Source organism: Orbicella faveolata, unplaced genomic scaffold (genome assembly GCF_042242905.1).
Source record: "Orbicella faveolata isolate gen_17 unplaced genomic scaffold, um_ofav_v1 contig_14, whole genome shotgun sequence".
In the NCBI taxonomy this organism is placed as follows: domain Eukaryota; kingdom Metazoa; phylum Cnidaria; class Anthozoa; order Scleractinia; family Merulinidae; genus Orbicella; species Orbicella faveolata.
The window spans coordinates 20,919,032-20,942,621 of NW_028301541.1; the positions used below are offsets into that span (position 1 = coordinate 20,919,032).

Consider the following 23,590-nt stretch of genomic DNA (forward strand, 5'->3'; position numbering starts at 1 on the left):
TTTCAACATTGTATGGGGGGTGGGGGGCGAGGTTAGGCAGGTGAAGTAGTATTCGCGTCTGGCGTGTGCGCAAAAGCACCAAAAGTGCAAATTTGTCCCAAGATTTTTGTCCATGATTGCAGTTCCAGTCCAATACCGAGAATACGAATTCATGGCCTGTTTAGCTCTACTTAGCTTCCACTCAAAGGAAAAGCTACTGTCGCAGTGCCTACAGATTTGAGAGGAGATGAAAAGTGAGATAGAGCTAACAGATACTTCCAGTAAAGCCTTTTCCAAGGAGGGTTCTGTTGTAGGTAAAATCTTCTAAACGCTGAAGTTAAAATCAGTTTTGTTGTTTCTCTTACTTTTTCAATATCTGGATCAACTCTAGGAGATGACTCCTCTATGGATTTCCTGGAAAATAAAGAAATATTATTTAACCGGAATATCTAGAGCGAAAGGAATTATACCCAATTCACTACAAAAAGTTTATGACAAGCTTTTAATCCTCAAGACAAAGGGATAAAACTTTGACATGTAGTAGTTCAGTGTCGCAAGAAAAGGTCTTGGTTGTTCATTGTGGCGTAGTAGAATAATAATAAAGTATAATGGCTCGCAGGAGCCGCAGCTTCAAATTGTTTCCCGCCACAATGTGCAAATACGTCACAACTTCCATGGCGTGCCGCGCGTCTCACACAACTGTTAGCTAGTGTTTCCCGCCAAAACCGGGGAAAATACCGTATTATATTCGAGCGTCTTACCTGCATTTTATGCAAACACAGGAGAGTGCAGATAGCAAGGCTTCCTATTGAAACAAAATAAAACGGAACAAAGAGGTATAGAGTGACTCAAAAAGTGAGGCTCCAGAACACAATGCCATCCACATATCTAAAATAATTATTTCACGAATATTTGATGTTTGAAAATTATTACTAAACTCTATTCAATTAACAAGACATGTGCTGCTTTTGGCATATCTCAGAAAAGATACCTAACAAGCGTCACACTCACTCTATCCAATGAGACAAATGTATGAGCAGTTATGAGGTCACTTGAGATTATAGTCTTAAGGAATCTTACAGAACACGGAGTAGTGTATACCAGCTACACCAGATAACCGGACAGTATTGGAACACAACAGTTTATTTTGTTTATTTGCGGTAAAAAAAGACAGTGAGTAATACCACAATAGAAATCTGAGAGCCAGTGAACAGGGTAGACGACCACATATTTGGCCTTTTTATCCATGACAGGCTGCTCACGAGTTAGCAAACAAACAAGAGTATTACTTACTCACCTTGCCTGTCCAGGTTCGACCGACCAATCCGCTGACCAGAGAACCGAGCAACTTACCAAGATAAGGTTGAGACAAAGAGGAGCCTGGATGAGATGTAATAGACAATAAATTCTCACAACGATCCAAATGAGTTAATCAGTATTTAGGAATTTTGAACTTTATTCGTACCCAGCTTTTGAGCTATGGCAGAGATCGTGACGGCAGCCTGGGCCTTGGTTGTCCATGATTGTGACGTCAAAGCAGGGCACGTGATGGAGACTATTTCATCCAGGTACAGCCGTATTCCCGCTTCAGTACCTGAAAAAAGGAACACGTGAACAGTTATCACAAGCAAAGGAAACGGCAGGGCGCCGCGTTACGTTTGTTTTTCCGCACTTGGCACAGTTAACGAGTTTTCCCGCGCTTGCACAGTTTATGTGTTTTCCTGGTTAAATATTCCAGTTTTCGCACTTTTTTGTCTTGGCAACAGTACTCAGTTTTCGCGTGAATGACACCAGTTAATGTTTCCCAAGTGTCTGAGAGTCTTAGCACCGGTTCCATAAGTTTGTTTCCAATTCTAAGTAGACATTTATCCATCTGCCGGCGTGACGATCGGCTAGTGAAATTTTTACGACAATCATTATCAAACCGCTCTATCAGCACAACTGACCTTATAATCTCAGACAGAGTGTACACTCAAGTGAACCACAAAACATGCCATTTACCTGGTGTATTCTCGAGCCAAATTTCCTCCCACAAGGACTCATTAGAACTTGAGCTGCTGCCAGCTGTGAATATAATGATCATGTCTTCGTTACACAGGTCTTCAACAATCAAATAATTCTGTAAATGTACTCAGCTACTACAAAAACCAACAAGAGTTTCTGAGAATCTTGTGGTACATCAAGACGATAAACCCCAGTGATGAAAGGAGAAATTAGACTTCGATCACTACCTGTCGTTTTCTTTTCGTGCATGGCGAAGAAGACCGCTGGAAGGGCCTTGGCTGTGTGACGCTTCATTACATCCGGGGAATACCGTGACATTGCTTGGAGCGTTAGTCCGCAGGCCAAACGCAGGCCTTCATCTAGAAGTAAGGTTTCAAAAACACGGCAGTGGTTTTCGAATTTATTAAAAAGGTTAAAAGCTAATGTCTGTCACATAATAAAATAGCAGTTTTTACCTTCCTTTTCAAAGTACCAGTTCTTTATCTTATCGATAAGTTTTTCTACGCTGTTGTCCTTCGCCACCTGTAAAGAAAGAAGGCATTAAATTTTTGACTCACAAATTAATACAGGTTTAATTCAAGCAGAGTACGTTTCATAATCACATTCATTATCAAAAGGTAATTGTCTTGATATTTAAAGAGTTTCTCCCAGCTAATGGCATAAAACATGCCTAAAACCTAGTGAGGAGAATTGAAGGTTTATCTGAGTGTACCTTGACCAGATGTCCGATAGCAGTGGCGTAAGATTTCCTCACAGAAGCGCTACGATCGCTTAATCCAGACAGTAACGCGTTGAGGAGTTTGCCTGTTAATGACAACATAAAGACAACCTTATCAGCCTTATCAGTCCGAGAGGTCTGGATCCGGGGAGGGGACTCACATATAAAAATGACGGGGGTGCCCGTTGCACCTTTTAGGGGTTAAAAAAGCAGTTTTAGTACCTCTTAGGGTATTCAGCCTCCAAAAGGTCCACAGGGGAAGTTCTTGCCGTAAGCAATAAGTCGAAAAATATATGACAGGCGATGACGTGTTGTTGTAGAATTTTAATATTTCTAACTGTAAAGCGCTTTTGAACTTTTAGGATATTGGCGCTATATAAATATTTTATTATTATTATTATTATTATTATTATTATTATTATTATTATTATTATTATTATTATTAGAATTGGAACCTCTTAGGGGTGAAAAAAAAACTCAAGCCACGCCCACAAAACAGGATCTTGGTACCTCTTAGGGGCTCTTTACAAAATTTCCGACGAGTATTCCCGTCCTTTTTTATATGGCTGCTGGTAAGCTCCGTTGGGATTGTTCATTTACTCAAAAAAACACTCATTTATCGAGAGAGACTAGGATGAATTCGACCTGATCATAATCCCAAGATGGCGGGGAAGAATCGCAAATGGTAAGCACATTTTCCACTTGGAAATTTTGGATTACCTTTGAAGACGTTCCATTATATTTCCAAAATATTCCGGTCGGTCGAGCCAAAATTACTATCTACATTCTGACCGAAATTTCCGCAATTTTCGGGTAAGTAGTAAACAACCAATATCTCATGAGAGTCTTACCGGCAAATGGCGTCAAATCCTGAGAACACTGCATTGCAAGAGACACAACAAAACCAGCACTTCCTGCCTGAAAAACAACGCCAAATATAAGCGTTTGCACGAATTGCCTCCCCTCAATCTTGGCAACATGAGGATAACTGAAGCATTTAATTGTGGGAAAGCTAAATAACCAAAGTCTAAAGAAATAACGTTACCTTAGTTCCCAGTCCAACCCCGGTTCGTAAGAGATCGGACAGTCTGGGCACTAGTGCTGGAAGAACGGTTGCGTCAACATATTGCACACACTGAAAAATGACAAGAGGGTTGAGCGAGCAGTACAAGATTCAACGAACAAACTCTAACATTTATGAACTGGGATACTGTCAGCTACTTTTTTAAAGCGTCATTGCGATTTGTATTGTAAAAAGCTATCATTCCAAAAATCGAAGGAGCATTATATGCATGTGTTACAGCAATATTGCCGGGTACCTAGCCTCAGTTCTCATTTGTATATCCTGAATCCAAGAGTGTTCATTTTCTCAAACTGTTGGTTTAGGATTGGCCGAAGGCAGAGTTGTGTCTATTATTGACATAGTGTTAGTTTTACCAGAACCAGAAATAGGGTAATAAAGGCTTCCAGTACTCACAATATTGATTCAATGATTGTACAATAGAACACAAGAAGGTAAGTATAATATTTACCATGTTGATCGTTTCCATCATGGGAGACATCTTTGATGCAGCAATTCTCGCTCCCTCAAGCTAAAAGAAGATTAAAACTGACATGTCAAACACAACAATTCCAATACAGCTAGACTGTGATACACTTCGACATTCGTTCAGCTTTTGTTGTTGACTTGAATAATGGGAAGGAGTTACTATAGATTAAATTTTTAAGAATTAACATACCATCTCTTGAGCGTCTTCACGCTTATGGAGTTGCAGACTCAAATAGTTCATCGACTATTGGATAAAAACAAACAAGTTTAGCACACTACTGAAAGCGATTACCTCACTTGTAGATAAAGTGTATAAGGTTACAATGCATTACATCTGTACTGTCCTTAAAGCTAACCAGTTACTTTTCAGGAAAAATGCTAATACACAAACAGAAGACAAAAATACCCTATTATCAAACCTGGTTTTCCAAGCCACTGAGTGATTCCAGGAGAGCAATAACCAGCAGTGGAATATGAGGCTTCAGCAAAGCGCCCTACGGAGAACACAGCTCTGATCAGTGAACCATTCGTAGGGAGTTTTTACTAGGTTATAAAACTTCAAACACTTCTTATAGCGCTAAAATGTTCCTTTCAAAGTTTCTTTCAAGGCGTTAGGCAGACTGTATTAGTACTAACTCTCTCAAATACGTTCCTTTCCGCACACAAACGAACATATTCGGCGGGAAAAAGAAAAAGTAGCTGCGAGCAAGGCACCAGATTATGGCGGGAAAAAAACTGGAAAATGACGGACGCGCCCGAAAAAAAAAAAACTACACTACTAGGTAATGAAACATACCGCATTCTTGCTGATCTTCACTATTGTAGACAAACTGTAAAAAGAAGGAATAACAAAGAAAATGAGTACAACTGGACAGCTTTAAGGGACAGGTTAACAGGCAAAACAGTTTCTAGTACCCAAATGGGTCTGAACATTGGTTAAAATCCTACAAATTCAACTCCATTTTTTCGTCTCCATATCTATGTGGGAGAGTAGCAAACAGTTCGCAACAGGGAACATTGAACTCGTAGATTCTTAACACAGAGGGCCACTAGTTTATCAGTTTATACTCTCATGTGTCACCCTCTCTAAATAAAGTTGATTGATTGATTGATCGATCGATCGATCAATCGATCGATCGATCGATTGAAAGCTACCGTGTCGAATTTCATACCTGATAGATCTTACTTCTTCTGCTGAGTTCGCCACGCCCTTGTGTAACAGAGTAGGGAGAACTAATGCGATGGCTGTTTCACCCAGCTTGCCTTGATTCACATCACACACACGAATGGAGACCTTAACAGTCAAGAAAGACACATGTAGTTTTTTTTATCCAAAAGCAGTTGTTAAGAAGGGTAAATCAACCAGTATTTCAGATTTAAGGGACTCGGCCGCGGCCGAGTTTAGTATATTTTATTAAGTTTTGCCAAATACTCGCTAAGAAACTTAACGTTAGCAAAGAAATCACTTCTATGGATCTAAATGACAAAACCATCGCTTCATTACAAATAAATATGTCTGCGGGGGTTTTGATTAAAGGCGACAAACAAACGAGATGAACTTTGAAAACTGTTCAGCCTAACCTTTTTTTTTTCAAAAACCCATCTCGTAGTCCGTTTTAATCCTCTTCAATTTTTGTCCATCCGTACCATCTTTTGTATTTGTTGTGTTATTAAAACGTTCCTTCACTCCCACTGTTTTAATTGGACAGTTGTCTTTTCACTCTATTCGGCTAAATTTGGCTAAAATCATCGACAAAGTTCCTTTAAAACAGCAGGACCGGGTTGTTCGAAGGCCGGTTAACGCTAACCCAGGATTAAAAGTTAACCGAAGTAACAATTTTTCTTGTATAAAAATGTTTTTCAATTCTTATGCGTTGGGCAGTTTGAGATTATTCAAGCTCAAACTGAAGGACAAACAATATAAACAGAAAAGCTCACCGAAAAAGTGCAAAACTGAAATCAAAATTCTCGCTAACTCTAGGTTAACTGACCAGCCCAGATGTTTTGAGTATTATTCATACCTTACTCAATGTCCTGCACGCCACTTCTGCTGCCTGTCGGACAGATTCCTGCATCGTGAAACAAAGGGAATTAGAGCTGTTTAGTGTCGTAAGAACCAAAACGAAAACCAAAGCAACCACTCTGGCCTTATCAAAAAGAGCACTGTATCAATCAAAATTAAAAGTAATATATCAAACAAGGAAGACCGCGTTTGACCACGTTTACAAACACCGAGAAGAGCAGCGGCGTATTTTTGACGAACTTCAAGGTGTTTGGAAATGTGGTCAAACTCTTGAGTGTCTGATATATTTTCTCAATCGAGACTTAAACTGAGGAGAAAAAAGAGAAATAAAATCGCAAAAATTTGTGGTAATTGAGATCAGATATCTTAACAGCGCCACATTCCTGATTCCCTTCATTTAAACTCGATGAATTATTAATAAGTTTGAGAAGCACATGAAATTCATAAAGCAGGCGTGAAACGACAGAAAACGTGTACGAACAAGTTAAGATTCACAACAAACCTTTATATCATCACGTGCTCTGAAACACAGCTCCCAGAGCCTGGGGAGAGACTCGAGCATGTCGTCTACGGATCGACCGCTGAGAAGATCACTGAGGGCCATACAACTAAAATTGTAAAAAATGCGCAACGTGAGGTGAAGTCACATTGCATCGTGTACACTTAACTGTACATCCGTCACACACACTAGAATTCCCGGGGAGGAATCCTCTATAAGAAGGACGGGGTTGCTAGTCGCACCTTTTAGGGGTTAAAAAAGCGGTTTTGGTACCGCTTGGGGTGTTTAGCCTGAAAAGATCCACAGGGGAAGCTTGTGCAGTACCTTTCAGGGTAAGTGAGCCGAAAAAAGTCAACGTCAGTTAATGTGCTGTTTTAGAATTGGTATCTCTTAGGGGTGAAAAAAATTTCAAGCCACGCTCACAAAACAGGACCTTGGTAGCTCTTAGGGGTTCTTGTCAAAATTTCCGACCAGCACCCCCGTACCTTTTTATTTGGGAGTCCCCTCCGTGGTTGAATTCTACTTGGACGAACTAGTGATACATACTTAGGAGTGATAACAGACGTACAGAACCTCCACACTCAAACCGCAGAATCTGGAACATTCAAGAAACTTGCAGCCCTTGGGTTTTCATACTGACCTAGACTGTCTTACTCTCCATATGTTGCTTCCTAAACTGGTCTTCAAGTCCTCCAGTATTTCATTCACGTATTTATCAACCTAAAGATGCAACCAGGGTGGAGAAATGACTACCAATTGTGCATTTTTAAATTCAACGTAAGTCAACTACTTTTGATCCTAGGCATGTACATGAAACATTCCAACCAAAATTTTAGTTTTGAGTTCACACGGTTTTCTCTAGTCCAGTTCTGGCCATCTCTCTGTCACGCAAAGTCAGGAAAGAGGGTCCCTTTCTTCCGATGTTGCGTGACCCGACCTGGACTTGGTTTTCCCACGTATGGTACACAGCTAATTCTGTATTAAGTGTATACTGACCGTTTTCTTGGTCTCTGGTACAAGAGCAGCCCAGATACTAGTCATAGCTTGTTGTATCTTCGTATTGGGGTCATACTGATATCTGGCGTACAAACAACACAGACAATCAAATTCTAGTCGGTTAACTGTCTCTAAGCGGACAACGTAAACTTGCGAGGTGACAACCGGCAGACCATTTAGATCACTTTTCTCTACTTTCGCTGATATTCTTGACAATATACAGAGAGAAGTGTTCGGGTTTAGTCACGTGGTACTGCAAGAGTTCCCCGTGAGATAAATGTAGCAGTGGTTAGGGCGCTGGGCTTGTGATCCGGAGGTCCCGAGTTAGAATCCTCCTCCCTGCCGCTACAAAATGATCTTGTGTTGGGTGGACCTAAATTCAACATCTCCAACCTTGGCAAATAGCCAACTGGTTGGCTGATTTTTAACGGTTTCTGTCCAATTTACAACATTTGTTGGCATATTCAGTTCCTCAATTAGCACAGCAAAGTTAAATACTTACGAAACTTAAGTAAAGTGATACATTTATCGTTATTTATTTTTCTCAGCACAGTCTTACTTCAGTTTACCTGAACAGCTTGGGTACAATTTTAGGAAGATATGGTTCCAACTGCTCTCTTGAATGGGCAGCAATAGATGAGAAACCAAATGCTGCGCCCTTGAGGAAATAAAGAAACGGGAGAAGTAGAAAATTGAACTGTCGATGCCATACGGTTGATTGTCGTTCGTGGAGGATCTTATAAACGGGGAGTACCGAAATTTTACGGTATTTTCCCATCAATTCGCCAGTCTCCCATCACATTCCTCAGTTAATAACGAATGTAACGTGTGATGCACAAAGACTCTAGCCCAGGCTCACACTGGGGAACTCAACCCGAAGCATAAGGCCTCCGCACCTCCCGGGAAAGTAAGTTCTCTGTCTCCTCAACAAGGAATCACTAACAACTGGCTGCCTACAGTACCTTGCGGGAGTTCCACAGAGCGTTATGATTGGCTAGGTGCATAAACTTGTAGATCAAGTCTGGCTGGTTTAGATCACTAGCAATGGAACACAGCTCCTTATAGGTTGATAGGCCACTCCTGAAATAACCAGAGAGATGGAAAACGAACATCGTGCTATACTCACATTTGTCTAAAGGTAAAGTGGTTTTCAATCGAGTGTCGAAACGCGAAGTAATCAGGCATGCAATTACTTCGGTTTTAGTTTGGTTGTTTTTTAAGATTTGAGATAGGCCCGTCTCTAATTGGTAAGTTATTGGTTTGGTTTTGACTTTGGTTTTACGACACTCAATTGAAAACCGCTCTAACGGAAACTAAAACCAATAGTAAATTGGGTTAATTAGCTTTTCCGCACTTGACAAGGATAGGAAGGCTTTCCCGCACTTGGCATCGGCGCGGCTGCAAGGTTTTCCCGCACTTGTCACTAGATTTGAGATTTGACTGCGATATTTGGGTGCGTTGTGATTTGCTAAATGTGATCAATTTGATTTTCCGACAATTATTAAGAAACCACTCATTTTGCTCATTACAGGCCACGTGACCTACCCTTCAGGAGCCCGTCCCAGCTCTCCCTCCTCAAAGATCTTGGTATCCCCAGTAACGTGTTGGTTTCGCCTGCAATGACAGAAACGGTACTAAAATAACCCTACAAGGAGAGATTTCCAACGCTTTTAGGGGACACAAATGCTAAAAAAATTCCTCATTATTTACTCTATAAATTCTAGAAGATGAATGTTGCGGGGTTTTTTCTCCTCGTTACTTGGCCTCTTCAGTCCGTGGGGGAGCATAGGGCCTCTACTGTGACTCTCCACCCAATCCAACGGGTCAAGTTGCAGCTCTCGTAAGGTCTCACATGAGAGGACAATAGAACAAATAACAGAAACAATGCCCCCTAGCCCCAAAACAATAACAGCTGCTAACAGTGAAGAGAATTACAAGCTTACCAGAGCTGCTACACTACCGTAACCACTACAAGGCTTCAGTCCTGTCCCCCAACCCGATCCAGACTCCGACCTGCTAGCCATTAAAGCACAAGTCAACTGGGAGAGAATGTTTAAGTCAATTTAGTGCCCACCTACTGCCACTCATCAGTGTATCGACCAATAAGGACACAAGCTCGTCTTTGTTCTCCATGCCGCCATGTTCGTATACTAGGCCCAGGCCTTTTGAAGCAACTTCTTGAGTAAGGTCTAAAAACAAACCAACAAAATTCCATCGGTTTTTTTTTAAAGATTCAATGGTTTCCTGTCAGTCCAACACACACAAACAGTCATATGCAGAAACTAAGCACAATGTCCTAAAGAAGAATCTCTGTATACAATGTTTGCCTCGTTACCATGAGAGATTCAGTTTCTGATCAAGCGACAAAAATATCAGTTCTGGGCATAGCACGATTAACTGTATCAAGTAGTTTGAACCCGAACAATTGAATACTTTTTCTACGGCGCGCGGATTTAAAACCTCAAAATTTTACAAAGAATGTATGAGCTCATCAGCGCTTTTGCTACCCAGACATTTTGCAGTGTTTGAAATCCATTTTCTCCTTCAATATTACACTCAAAGAGCCAAACATAAAAGCCGATTGTTAAGGTTCACAAGCTCTTTAAATGTTTGTAGTCACTTTGTATTTAGCGTGATGCCTTGCTCTTCTCTGTGCAAAGTCGTATGTTAATGAGGAGAAGTGTGAACAACGTAGCCTGCGTAGCAAGCGTTTCCGTGGGGTTTGGAGATCAGCAACATCGCTCTATACCTAAGGCACACGGCAGCCTGTCCCAGATCGTGCGGAACTATTTAATTTTACGCAAAAAGGCGAGGGTCAATGAAGGTCTACGCTGGCTTTTATAGGAAGATGGCGCTGATGATAGTCCAAGTCAGTTGAACAAAACTCCTATCCTAATTCATACTCGAGTATATACTTTTACACTCATAATAGAGTGTAAAAACGTACATTTTAGTGCAACTCAGGTCTCACTACTACAAGAAAATATATTCTAAATGCAAAGTGTTCATTTTGTACCATCTGTTTCTGCCAACATGTTCATGAAGACCATCTGAATTCCCTTGAGGTTTGCCTGAAAGAGAAGTTTTATGATTAAAATGGCACCATTTTGTAGAACTGTTTACTGAGCTACAAAGCGATAAATTCTTATAATGCTTTCTTAAGACTACTGCATGATGAGGTTTTCACTACTAGGTCACACAGTGCGATTTCAAGCCATAACCTCTGCAATATCAATACTAAGCTATAAAGCATTAATGCTTAAAGAGTAGGCCAAATGCGAGCTCTAAGATAACGTCATGACAGCATGAAGAGTGAGAGACTTAATTCCTCAGATACGCCTTATTCCTGCGGTAGTCCCCCAAGCTATTTTTAGGTCCCTTCCGGTGTTGGAAATCCCACGAGGACATGCATTCATCATCCATGAAAATATGTACACAACGCACGTAGCTTTATCTGGCGAAGAACTGGGTGTCAAGTCTAAAAATAACTTGAGAAGGATAACCTCGGGAATAAGGCCTATATCGGGGATCAACTCTCTTACACCTCTATTCATCCTCTCTTACATACATACATTACATTATTATATTAAATATTGAGGTACAAAATATGGCTCAACCTGTACTACTTTGTGATCTCCAGAATACTTCACAAGCGACAACAACCAGATACAGGAAGCCTGAAAGAGAAAGCCGATTTCAGAAATCAAATTTTGGTCTAGGTGTCATTTCTGAGCCTAGGCGCTCTCGCGAAAACAAGATGTAACAAAAAAGCGACTTTTCTTCTAATATTCTCAACCTCATTAATAAAATAATTCATCAAGTTTAAACAAAGGAAATCATGACCGTGACCGTGTTTGGATATCTGATCTTAATTAGCATATAATTTTGACGATTTTATTTCTCCGTTTTCTCCTTAGTTTTAGTTTTGATTGAGAAGATATATCAAACACTCAAGACAGTGTTTGACCACATTTCCAAACATCTCAAAGTTCGTCAAAAATACTCTGCTGCGCGTCGTATTGTCAACTCTCTTCTCGGTGTTTGGGAATGTCGCCAAACACGCTCTCTCGTGTTTGATATATTACATCAGTGGCTTACCTGTCTGACATATGGAATTGGACTCGTGGCGTACTTATTGACAATCATGTCAATCAGTTCTTGCATGGTCCCTCCATTTTCACCACTAGCAGTGCTTTTAAGTTGTTCCACTACCCAAGGGTCACGGGCTACTTCAGACATCCTGCCTGCCCCTGCACAAGACAGGGCCTCCCCTACTGTGAACTGCAGCTCTACTTGGCGAATCTGTTCACCGAAGCAACAAACATTTGTAATTAACAACTGTCAATTGTTGCATTATTGCGTTCGACCTTTGGGAGAACGCAGCATAAATTCTACGCGCAAGAGAACTGGGCACGAGCGCTTAGCAGAAAGAATCTCGATTTTTGGTAGGTAGGTTGGGTTGGCTACCGGATACGGAAATACGTATCTTGGTACGTTTGGTACACAAGGCCTGGGTCTGATGTGTTGTCTCGCGTAGTCCTTGAATATTAAGTGACACAACTGACAAATGGCCAATTCTGATTGATAGAAAGAGGTAGGACATGAAACTAGACTTGAAAGAAACCCTGCACGAGAACATATTACAACTACTGGTGGTATTTCAAGACATTCAAAGATTGCAAAGGTCGTCCAAAGACTTCTAATATTTGTCAAAGACCAAAGATGACCAAAGACAAACACTTGTTCTCTAAGTTTTGAAATGACATCGAATAGCTCTCCAATAATTCCGTGAATGTTTCAGAGACTTTGCAGTGTGTTCTAAAATAGTGATTCGTGGACAACTTTGTTTACAGTAGGGATTTTCAAAGAAATGAGGAAAGAACTCTCATCACCTTGGAAGCCTCACACAAGCCATCGATCAGTTTCTTATGATGTGGGAAATGTTCATCTCCAACCAATAGGAATCCAAGGGCATGGGCGGCATGTTCTTTAACCTGCCAATCAAATTAAATTTCACATTTTGATGTAAGAGAAGAATACAGAGAGCACGATCCCAATAGTACTATAAAAGTATTAATGGTCTAAAGAGCTTGCTTGGGAACACTAAGATAGCCACCGTGACTTCCTGTGAAAACGCTCTATTTCAAAAACGTTCTCTGTTTTTCGTTATCTCAGTGTTAAGCTTAAGATGTCTTAGTCAACTAGGTCAGCAAAGGTAATTGTCGAACTCAATTATAGTGCTTAAAATCAAAACCAAATTAATCACTCTATACAATCACAGAGGACACAGACAGTCCAGTGAACCAATCAAAGTTCGAAGCAAATATATGCGTAGATGGCACAAAAAACGAAAGCAAATACGAAGTTAACTACTTTCGACACTCGAGTGAAAACTGCTCCAGTTCATGAAGGAAAAACTGACACAGAATTCACTGATTTACAATAAGAGCTCGCACTGCCAAAATAACCGAACATTCCTTATCACATGGTCGTAAGGGATATTACACAAACTGACAACTCAATCACCTTGTTCTCCTTAGCATTCTGCAGAGTATCAAGTAATTTTTCTACCACTGACAACTTGCTGACAGGGTCTGCAGCAGCTGAAGACTGCGTTTTACTATCTACAACAGAACAACAAAAATACAACTTACAGATATTCCAGCTATTAAAATATAACCCGATCGCTAGTTATTGAAACTGTAACGACAAGAATTTCGAGGTGGAATTCAGAATTTGGTTAACCATTAAGTAGCTAATATATAAAACAAGACATCAACTTTGTTTAGCAAGGCTAACAATTGACAGTCTTGCAATTGAAAAACTTGTGTTCCGCAAATTGCGGATTAGACTGGATGTTTCTTCTAGAGAACGACAGAAAAATGGGGGACCCGAAAATTAAACCCAATCCTATTATATATTATCATATTAAACACAATCATATTACTCCTGACTAGAAATGAAAAGTTCCACATAGTAGACCATTAGTGCATCACTTACAATATCGAACTTTCAGTGCACTTTTGCTACAACACTTGAAGTAAAATCACGTGATTTACCACGGTTGACTTTCGGTTAACACAGGAACAAACTCGACAAACTCAACCAACACATGACTCCTGTCCAGAATTGCATAAGTTTACGTTGGAAGCAGAGAAGCCCTTGCCAAACCGTATAATACCTGTAACGTTAGTTTGTTTAGTAAAGGTTAGGTTAATTAATCTAACAACCATACCTTGCTCCATTGTCTCGACTCCCGCTGGAAGAGGAAGGGGCCCGTTTCGACCAATCTCACCAATGGAATTACAGGCTGAACAACTTATCAAGGCATTTCTACTGTTGATAAGTTTAACTGAGGATGCAACAAATTAAAACTAAGCAAGAAGCAAGTTAGAACAATACGAGAAATTACCACCATTTGAAAAAGAAAAAAACATCATAAACTAAAATATTCGAGTGTATGCCAATACTGACTCTGCACTTAAAAATGTGGTTGAAAAAAAGTACATTTTGTTTCTGTTTGTGAGTTCCTTTTTATCTTACACCGAAAAGCATATAAGCAAACACAACATTTGTTTCAAAATCGGACTATAATTTATTGCTACAAAATAGAACTTTACAGGAGCTCGGTCATGGTATTTTGAGTTAGTTTGGCCACACACAAAATTGCCTTTAAATTGAAGGAAACCTGAAAATAGCAGTTTACTAAGATAGAGAAACACCAAAGAGATAGTAATAAACCATAAAGAAACAAGGATGGTTAAGGATGGAGAAGATTAACACGGATTACAAACGACGAACTTGAAAACTTTAAGCTAAACTTTTCAAGATGGACTAACCGTAACGTACCTCCTTTAATGACTAACCTAGTTTCTCTACACTGCTAGTTAGAAGCTGCTCTTCTGCATGTCTGTCATTAACATTCTCAGACCCTTCAACCTCCATGTCCCCTACTACCAAGTCTTGTTTGCTTGACACCTTTAGTGCCTCCTGGTAAAGATGTCTGGCTATGACAAAACCCAGTGTACTCACTGAGCCAAGCTGCATCTCAAATAGCTACGAAACAAAAGTAGTATAGTTGGGGAGAAATCAAACGGCATATGAGTAGTATATTTGAAGTCGAATTAACAGTCACTGAGCCAAGCTGCATCTCAAATAGCTACGAACATAAGTAGTATGGTTAGAAGAAAATTAAGCAGAATATGAGTAGACTAGAATTAGCTAATATAGAAACAGAATTAACTAGGACATGAGTAGAATAGTTAGAGTGAAATTACCTAAAACATGAGTAGTGTAGTTAGGCAATTACCATGAATGAATCTTGTAGTTGAGGCAAAATTAACTAGAATATGCACAGTACATAAAGGGCACATTTTCAAGACAAATAGCGAAAGAAATATACCATGTTTCGACATCATCGGATGTCATTGTCAAGTAGATAATGCAAAAACTAAGCTACACATTTACTTGACAATGACATCCGACAATGTCGAAACGTCATATATTTCTTTCGTTATCTCGCGAGGGAATATTTGCGTTGAAAATGTTCCCTCAAGTCAAGCCTCACTCATTCGATATATAAAGAGTAATTGGAGTAAACTGAAGTGTAATATGAGTAGTATAGTGGGGTTAAAATAGTTAAAAACATGCATTTTACAACTGGGGACGGGTATTTTGAAGACCATGAGCATCTTTCAGTTGACTATACGAAAATTGCTAAAAAGTTAAAATAAAATCCAGACTTTTCAGGCTTACATGTAGCCCTTCTTCATATCATTATCAAAAGTGTTCGCCCTGTTGGCCCTTGGATGTCTGGATTCTTTCTGAGCTTTTTGGCACTTTTCCTAAACTCAACTTGAAGATGTCTGTTTAGGAAACCGTCAAGCAGCAATGTCATGAACGTTTCAGTTCATATTGATATAGAATATCCTAGAGTTGCTTAGATGATAAGAGGGATAGAATTGACTAGTGTCCATGGCGTATTTGCAGCACGACACTCACCTCACTATCAACAGAGGCAGAAAGTTCTTTTATCACATTCACAAATGAATCTTCACTCATGGTGCAAGTAACAACTGCCAGCAATTGTCCAGCATATTGCCGGGCATCTTCCCTACTGGAGAATGTGAAACCCTAAAAGCAGTAGAAGGCCAGATGAAAACATGTTCACGTATCGAATAACCAATGTTGTGGTTCCACAATTGCATGTACTTATGTGGCATCTTCTGAACACAAACTGGTATAATGTTAACAAGTGTTCGTCTCCTCCTTTAAGTTTAGCACCTTGAAACTAACTAACCTTGATCCAGTCAAGCTTTCCATGGAATATCCCTGCTAACTGTTTAGGTGCAACAGCCACAGCTTGGAGAAGACAGCACATAGCAACAGCGTGGAGATCAGCCCCTACATTAATGAATAGTAGCGACGACGTTTCAGTGTCCAGAATATGTACACGTAAAAAAAGATCAAAGACGTTATACCTGTGGACACCCTTGAGTGTCAACGCATTCTTTACCCTAGCTTTTAAAGGTTTCTTGTGTCTAAATGTGGCTAAAATCCGTGACTTTAACGTTGTTACTGAATGTAAACACAGCAATTTTTTTACCGTTTTGTTATGACTCAAAATAGCAACATCGATGAAGGTTTCAGATATCTGCACTGCTATCATATAAAGTGTCACAGTTAACCCACTCTACAACTTGCCATGAGCATTTAACAAATGGCTGCTTGATGAACCATATGCTTACACTGCTGAAGCCGTCAACCAGAAATACATTGCTCAAGTATCACTAGAAATCAGACGACAAAACGAGCAGAGTATTATCTGCTCAAAAGAAATCAGCCAAAGCCAACAACTACGGCTCGCTGAGAAGTCAGTAAGGTGGGTGTCCCTGTGACATCAGACCTTTTACCTTATCATCATTAACCTTCACCTGTTTAAGTAGTACCTTGTGACATACAATGCGTCATGTTACTAAAGATGCCAGATCTAAAGCAACAATTTGTGGCAGTGGTGCTTGTAAAAACATAGACGTGCACAGTATTCCATACCTCCTATAGGCTCGAGTGCTTGTCGTGTAAGTTCAATGTACTTTCCCATAGCACTTGATGAAAAGTCTGCAAAGAACATTCACAAATGTGAATAGCAGTGGTAGTTAATAGACATAGCTTACTAGTGGTCGTGATATATTAAAATTGAACGTCAACACTTATGCCTTGGAAATTCAAACGGGAAAAGATTTGATGTTGACATTTCAGTGCACAAAGCAATCGCGCCCCATAGCAGTTAACAGAAACATCTCAGCTGGGTAATGACTTGCAAGATCAAAATAACTTCATACAGAGTTACCAGGTGATGTCCACTAATCTATGTACTCGGAACCTTTGTATTTCGTAGTGGTAAATCGTAGATGCTGTTCACAAGTTGCCCACACTAAAATGTATGTTGAGTAATTTTCTGAAACGACTAACCACGTTATGACAAGTCTGTCGTATCATGCAGCTATACCGAGAATTAATTGTGCTTGTCTCTGCTATGACTATCCAAAATTTCCATCAGGGATTGAAGTGATCATCCGTTTATACATAGCACAGAACAAAATTATTCGTACCTTCAGTGTTAATTCCAATTAAGAGTTTATTCACGTACTCTCCAACAGGTGGAAGAATGCAGTTTTTGACTCTGTCCTCCTCAGTTACTCCGGCTGCATGTTCCAGACATTTTTGCAAATACAGTAACACCTAAAACAAAGTGGCACACCAAAATGATTGCGCAACTGAACAACTGTTTTCCATTATTCAGTTCATATACTAACTATTGCTACTTGTAGGTAACTGTATGGAGAGTTGTTGTGGCCTAATCGTTTTGTGTGCTAGGAATAGCATTCAAAGATACAGAAAATCAAACGTTTGAGGCTTGTTATTTTCATTGTGTTGTACTTGTGATTCACTGTGCCTCAGTCAAAACAGAAGTATAAATAGGTAACAGCAAGTTCTAAGGAAATCTGGCAACACTGTACGTATCGTAAGCACATGGATGAGCACACATTTTATTCTTTCTTAAAGGAGTTCAAACACAGTATTCTGAGTTGTTTTGGCCACGTACAAAATTACCTTTAAACTGAAGAAAACCTGAAAATAATAGTCTACTAAGATAGAAAAATACCAAAGAGATAATAATAAAGCATAAAGAAACAAGGATGGTCAAGGATGGAGAAGATTAACACGGATTACAAACAACGGATTTAAACCATTTGGGCTAAACTTTTTAAGATGCACAAACCGTGATGTAGCTCTTTTAAGTACATTCGTTATCTTACCTGTGAAAATACTGGTGGAGCAAAAGGCAGTGCAGTTGTCCCAGCTGTGTAACAGTATTTTCCTCTCAATCTCTCAAGGCTCTGCAGTTAAATAATTAAGCAATAAACTTTAAAACAGTGACCTACAGGTGATTCCAGTCGACGATCATGGCACATTCGGATGCTATTTTCCGTGCAAAATCCAAAGCCATCTGACAATTTGGAGTGAAATATATACAAGACGAAACCGAGGATTGTTATCATTGTTGAAACTAGGTTTTGGTTCATTACAAAGAGGAAAGGTTTACAAGATTTCAGCTCTATTTCAGAGTCAAATCATGTAATTAAAATCGAAACAAGTCGACAGCTTATATATCAAGCTTAATTTCAATTGGGCGTATAAACAAGCAATGACATAACATGATGTAATCAAGGACAAAGATCTAACTCTCTAGAGGCTTTGATTCCTTCATTAATGAGGCTAGGCTTGATTTTTTGATGTAGAAAGCCTCAAGAAACGCTAAGTGCGACCAATTGTCATTATGGTCAATGACCTCAAAGTAAGTGTGAAGTCAACATCATTAGAAATGTGTTCTTTGAGATTGACAACTGTAGATGGTAAATCATTGTGAAATCAGGTAATTTGTAGAAGCTAACTACTTCATTAAAGCTATTACAATTGCCGAGGTGTTTAATTATTGGTTGTTCTGGCCTGGTAGTGTGTTCACGAAGCCTGTTAACGAGCGTTTTGTTTCACCGATGTTTTGTTGTAAACAACCAGGACAAGAAAGTTTATAAATTACACTAGATTTCAGCAGTGCAGAAACTGCAGGGTCCCTGTTGGAACAAAGCTGTGAAATTTACATGTAAGTTGTATCGTAACGTATTATAAACTTGACCTATTACGAAATAGTCTATTTAGTTTCTTGATACAAATGCTAACAAGCGGCATTTCGCCTCTTTTGCCAACATAAGGTAACTTAATCCAGATTGCCTTCAGTTGACAAGGCTCGAAATTGTAACCGATACGGTCGCCAATGCGACTAACATTTCATATTTGGCGACCCAAAATTCTGGTTTAGTCGCCATAATGGCGACTACGCTTCTCTCTGTTGACAATCAATAACGGCTATTTTCTCAGACATTATAACCTTCCAGAAAGTGTTATTGAAAGAGAGTCAATCCCTCCTTTTGCTTTGCTGTAAAGGATTCCCTCACATCGAAAAACCTCCAAATGGCTGACCATGTTCGAAATCGCCCTATAATGCATTGCAATTTTTCAATGTGATCTTTTCAGGTGTCCATGGATTTTCATTACCTGACCTACATCAAAATCTAAAATACCATGAGAAATGTCTATTGGGGAAAAGTTTGAGTTCACATCGCCAAATTAAACTGGAAACCAGGCTTCAACATTGACAGTATACGTCACTCCTTGCAGACAGAATTTGAATGAAATAAAAATTAATCACTTTGTTGAAGTGTCCAAGTATTTAGCACTGCTGCACTACTAATTGGAGACATTGAAAACAGCAAGTAAACATTGTAAATTGAGCAGAAAAGGAGGATTTGAACCCGTGAGCTCTGGATTACAAATCCAGCGCCCTAACCACTAGGCCACGCCGCCCGCCTCCACTTAATGCTTATGAGTGAAAGGACGTTGAGTTTCAGACTAGGTACCTTGCGAGCCACATATGACACCATATCAGGAAAGGCTGGAAGGATATCTTTGTTTGTACTGTCTTCAGTTGATGTCCGATCAACAACTTGCACTGCCCTCAGTCCCTTCTTAGCTTCTTCTTTGACATCATCTTTCCTACAGTTGAGCGAGTTTAGAACTGAATGACTCAACAAGACGGTACCCGTCTACAGCTAGCTAAGATTCACAAACAGTAGTTACATGTACATAATTCAAAAAATCCCTGATTTATTACATGGCAAGGTGGTCTTGAGGTAAATCCGAGCGTCCTTATTGTTTTTTTTCTCTTGGTCGGGATTTTGCTATACGGACTGTTTCCATGGAAAAGGTCATAAGCCGTGTCCTTCTTTATTTTTTGCCATATAGTAAGCTACTTATTAACCTAACTTGCTTGAACCGTTCTGGAAGAATAGTGGCCCTCAGTCGTTTTTGTACAGAACTCGCTGCGCTCAGTCCGTACTGCCACGACCCCAGGGCAACACATGTATTCCGCAGTACGTTCCTCAAATTCGTTTAGTAAGAGGTACCGCTAAAACACATGATTGTTGGTAAAGGTATTACTTACTGTAGACAGATAACAATAATAACAATTCTGGATGCCTGAGAAGTGTCTAAGAATCTACTTGTGACTTTCTAGACACTTATGACTTGGAGGCTTATCACTGAGTCACTGGTGACCTTTACATATTATCATAACATCGCAATTAATCCTTCAATTCAACGACTGCATATAAGGTTTACGTGAATAACATCTGCCATGTAGGACAGCTTTCTTTAGGGCAGTTTGTTGTTAGCTGTGTTTCATCTGAGTTAAAAGCTTATCGAATTCATTCTCATCCATTGGCAACTATTACATCCCATTAAATGTGCAAATTAGACTAAGGTCCACACCACACTTGGGCGGTTTCGTTTGAAAACGCAGACTTTTTTATGCGTTTTCGCCCATAGTCTACACTAATACAACCGAAAATGCTGATAAAATCTGAGGCTTTTGTAAAGTGGAGCATTTTGAAAGCGTATCGGTTTGAAAATGCTCCGTTTCTAATGTGCATAGGTGAAAACGAAAGACTTTTGCAAACGGTGACGAAAAAAGCGTTTACATGCTGCCGCTTCCATCAGCGTTTTCGGGCGTTTGCGTGCACAATAGGCAAAAACGCATTCAAAACTATGTGTTTTCGAATGAAAACGCACGAGTTTGGACAGTTGAAAACAAAGCGAACGCTTGTGTAGGCGAAAATATTCTGAAAAATATTTTCGAAAACGGATGCTTTTAAAAACACACTAGGGTGGCTAGGGCCTAAGCTTCACGGCTACTAACAAGAGACTTAAAGCTGAGCCCTCAACTTACACATCAGCCACAGCCAACATACACACATAACGTGATGAGATGTGTGTTCTGGGAAACACTGCATTGGCAAACTGTACAGCCACTAGTCTTGCTTGGTGCGTCTCCTTGTAGCAAATGGACAAAGACAAGGATGTTTGATTATGCTATTCGTGTTGTTTATACATGTATTTAATAATCAGATGTAAGTTCTTTTATCTTTGAAACAATAATTTACTTCTTGTAAGAACTGACTGAGGGATTTTTTTGCTGTAAAACACTGCGATGGAAATGGGCGCTATATAAATAATTAAGTATTATCATTATCATTATCATTATCATTATCATTATCATTATCAATATCATTATCATTATCATTATCATTGTTATTACTCTTTGTGAAGTCTTGAATAAGGTCATCAAGGTTATGACTGCCATTGTAACACTTAAACAAATATAAAATATTTCCTTTGCCTGGTTCTAGAATGGTATTTACTGGAATCACTATACAACCTCATTCTCAGAGTTTGCATTCCAGATGGAGTAATAGCTGGGCAGTATATGGGCAACATGGAGAAAAAAATTACCTGTTGTACATAGTTGAGTATAAGAGACTCTATCAAGGCTAGAATAGCTGCGTCTGCCTTTCTGTATGATGGAGCCATCATGGAGAGAGCCTCCTGGACTGATAAACGGGTATCAGATTCTTCCTGAAACAATTTCAGAATGTCGCAGTACAAACTAAGTTAATTGTAAAGCCTAGAGGGTCAGAGGGGCTCTTGGTGTTTAGATATCTTTGCCACTCTAAAATGAAGCAACCAAAATCATTGCCACTGCCAAGCCAATGGGATGTTAGTCCATCAAACGAGTCATCAAGACTCAATTGCCAACACTAAATTCATAATTGATGAAGAGCTTTTCTTTGTACAAATCATACTTGGACATGGCAGGACTGCTAAGACTGGCATGGGTCTTTTTCAGAGCTCCAAAGCATTAGTCAGTCAAATTATGTATGTCAATGAGAATTATCAGGAAACTACACACCTCCCCAAAAAATCTGAGAAAGGTGTGAAAGGGCATTTCAAATAGAACATTTATTTCAAATAACCGGTAAATGGTGGAATTCACCTCAACCCTTCAGGTCGACTAGTTTCTGGGATAACCAAGAGAAGCCTGCATGGTTCCCTCCTGAGGAGCAATCATTTTTCCAATTTCTAATCAGAGTTGCTAGCCATTATGTACCCACCTGGCAGAGAGCTTGGAAGAGTCTTTGAATTAGTGCAACATCTTTGGCAAATAGTTGAGGAAGTCGTCTAAGAATGTTAAAAAAATGTAAATACAGGCACGACAACAACATAAAATATGATAACACATACATTCAAGTAGTTTTGTTATACCTTCCAACTCAAATACGTTTTCCGATTGGAGGAAAACGTGTCACATGTCGTGGGTCAAAATTCACTAACTCCCTAGGGCGCACAAAACTCACTAACTCCCTTGGGAAACAACAACTTGAACTTTAAACTTGCACGTGATCAGGTCGTGCTTCTTGAAACCATGGCAAATTTTTGAGCCAGCTAGCATAAAGCAAACAATTTCTTTGCAGTTTTTAGACACTTTTGAGTTGGGAGGTATAACAAAACACTTAATGACTTGCCCCTTGGGAAACAGAGAGTTTTGTTTCCCCTCAACCTTGATGGAGGGTGTCAAGGAAATAAAACTCACTGTTTCCCTTGGGGCCAGTCATTAAGCGCTTATTGATTATAATTACTAAAAAAGTGGCTTGTCATTCAATTATGCACCTTATTATTACATGTTAACTCAATGGTGGAGGCCCCTGTCTTAATTCAACTTACTTTGCTAGTTTTCCAATTGCTGTATATGCCAACTGCCTCAGTTTAGGATCCTGAAATTAAAAATAAATAAAATTTTTCATCTAGGTTGGTCTGGTTTTTCAACAGTGAATTTAACTGTTGGGTTGCTCGACCAAGAATGACTCCATACCATGTAGCCGCCAAGAGACAAATCTTCAACTCCAAGGCATGATAACAATAGTTGTTTATTACCATTTACCCCAAATGGTAAGACAATTTTAGCTCAACTGAACAGGAAATTTTGTAAATAAATGGAACACCTTGAAAGGCAGTCCAAAATTTCCAACTGAAATATCCAAGTAGAAATGCACTTGCCATTTGCAATTGTCTTGGAATTAATTGATCAGGTCAATCTTAAGAAGGCTTTCAATACTGTGGATCACTCTATTCTTCTCTCAAAATTACAAGCTTATGGTATTCAGGGTTCCACAAATCAATGGTTCTGCTCTTATTTAAAAAACCGAACCCAAACGTGTCTTGTAAACGGGAATAAATCGTCCAAAATGTTCCTTCGCTGTGGTGTTCCACAGGGAACGATTCTTGGGCCCCTTTTATTTCTATTGTATACATGTATAAATGATTTGCCTAATTGCCTCCAGCATTCCCAACCAAGGATGTACGCCGATG

At 39.6% G+C, this 23,590-nt stretch overlaps 1 protein-coding gene across 1 annotated transcript in view; it reads right to left on the minus strand.

Moving 5' to 3' along the window:
* LOC110043778 (proteasome adapter and scaffold protein ECM29-like) overlaps positions 1-23,590 on the minus strand; it is a 36,799-nt gene that overhangs the window by 3,955 nt on the left and 9,254 nt on the right. The window contains exons 13-52 of the mRNA XM_089287015.1: positions 22,946-22,995; positions 22,336-22,402; positions 21,677-21,799; positions 21,114-21,217; positions 19,747-19,882; positions 18,088-18,168; positions 17,380-17,509; positions 16,820-16,885; positions 16,068-16,171; positions 15,770-15,901; positions 14,635-14,824; positions 14,004-14,120; positions 13,295-13,392; positions 12,661-12,762; positions 11,867-12,070; positions 11,386-11,445; positions 10,785-10,839; positions 9,843-9,957; positions 9,314-9,382; positions 8,731-8,848; positions 8,338-8,426; positions 7,769-7,850; positions 7,413-7,492; positions 6,776-6,881; positions 6,272-6,319; positions 5,423-5,544; positions 5,047-5,080; positions 4,670-4,744; positions 4,441-4,494; positions 4,234-4,293; positions 3,747-3,836; positions 3,553-3,619; positions 2,696-2,787; positions 2,439-2,505; positions 2,211-2,342; positions 1,981-2,043; positions 1,445-1,573; positions 1,277-1,359; positions 741-784; positions 345-393 (exon numbers count right to left, since the gene is read on the minus strand). Coding sequence (XP_089143141.1) covers positions 345-393; positions 741-784; positions 1,277-1,359; positions 1,445-1,573; positions 1,981-2,043; positions 2,211-2,342; positions 2,439-2,505; positions 2,696-2,787; positions 3,553-3,619; positions 3,747-3,836; positions 4,234-4,293; positions 4,441-4,494; positions 4,670-4,744; positions 5,047-5,080; positions 5,423-5,544; positions 6,272-6,319; positions 6,776-6,881; positions 7,413-7,492; positions 7,769-7,850; positions 8,338-8,426; positions 8,731-8,848; positions 9,314-9,382; positions 9,843-9,957; positions 10,785-10,839; positions 11,386-11,445; positions 11,867-12,070; positions 12,661-12,762; positions 13,295-13,392; positions 14,004-14,120; positions 14,635-14,824; positions 15,770-15,901; positions 16,068-16,171; positions 16,820-16,885; positions 17,380-17,509; positions 18,088-18,168; positions 19,747-19,882; positions 21,114-21,217; positions 21,677-21,799; positions 22,336-22,402; positions 22,946-22,995 — 3,687 coding nt within the window. The remainder of the gene's footprint in view (positions 1-344; positions 394-740; positions 785-1,276; positions 1,360-1,444; positions 1,574-1,980; positions 2,044-2,210; positions 2,343-2,438; positions 2,506-2,695; positions 2,788-3,552; positions 3,620-3,746; positions 3,837-4,233; positions 4,294-4,440; positions 4,495-4,669; positions 4,745-5,046; positions 5,081-5,422; positions 5,545-6,271; positions 6,320-6,775; positions 6,882-7,412; positions 7,493-7,768; positions 7,851-8,337; positions 8,427-8,730; positions 8,849-9,313; positions 9,383-9,842; positions 9,958-10,784; positions 10,840-11,385; positions 11,446-11,866; positions 12,071-12,660; positions 12,763-13,294; positions 13,393-14,003; positions 14,121-14,634; positions 14,825-15,769; positions 15,902-16,067; positions 16,172-16,819; positions 16,886-17,379; positions 17,510-18,087; positions 18,169-19,746; positions 19,883-21,113; positions 21,218-21,676; positions 21,800-22,335; positions 22,403-22,945; positions 22,996-23,590) is intronic.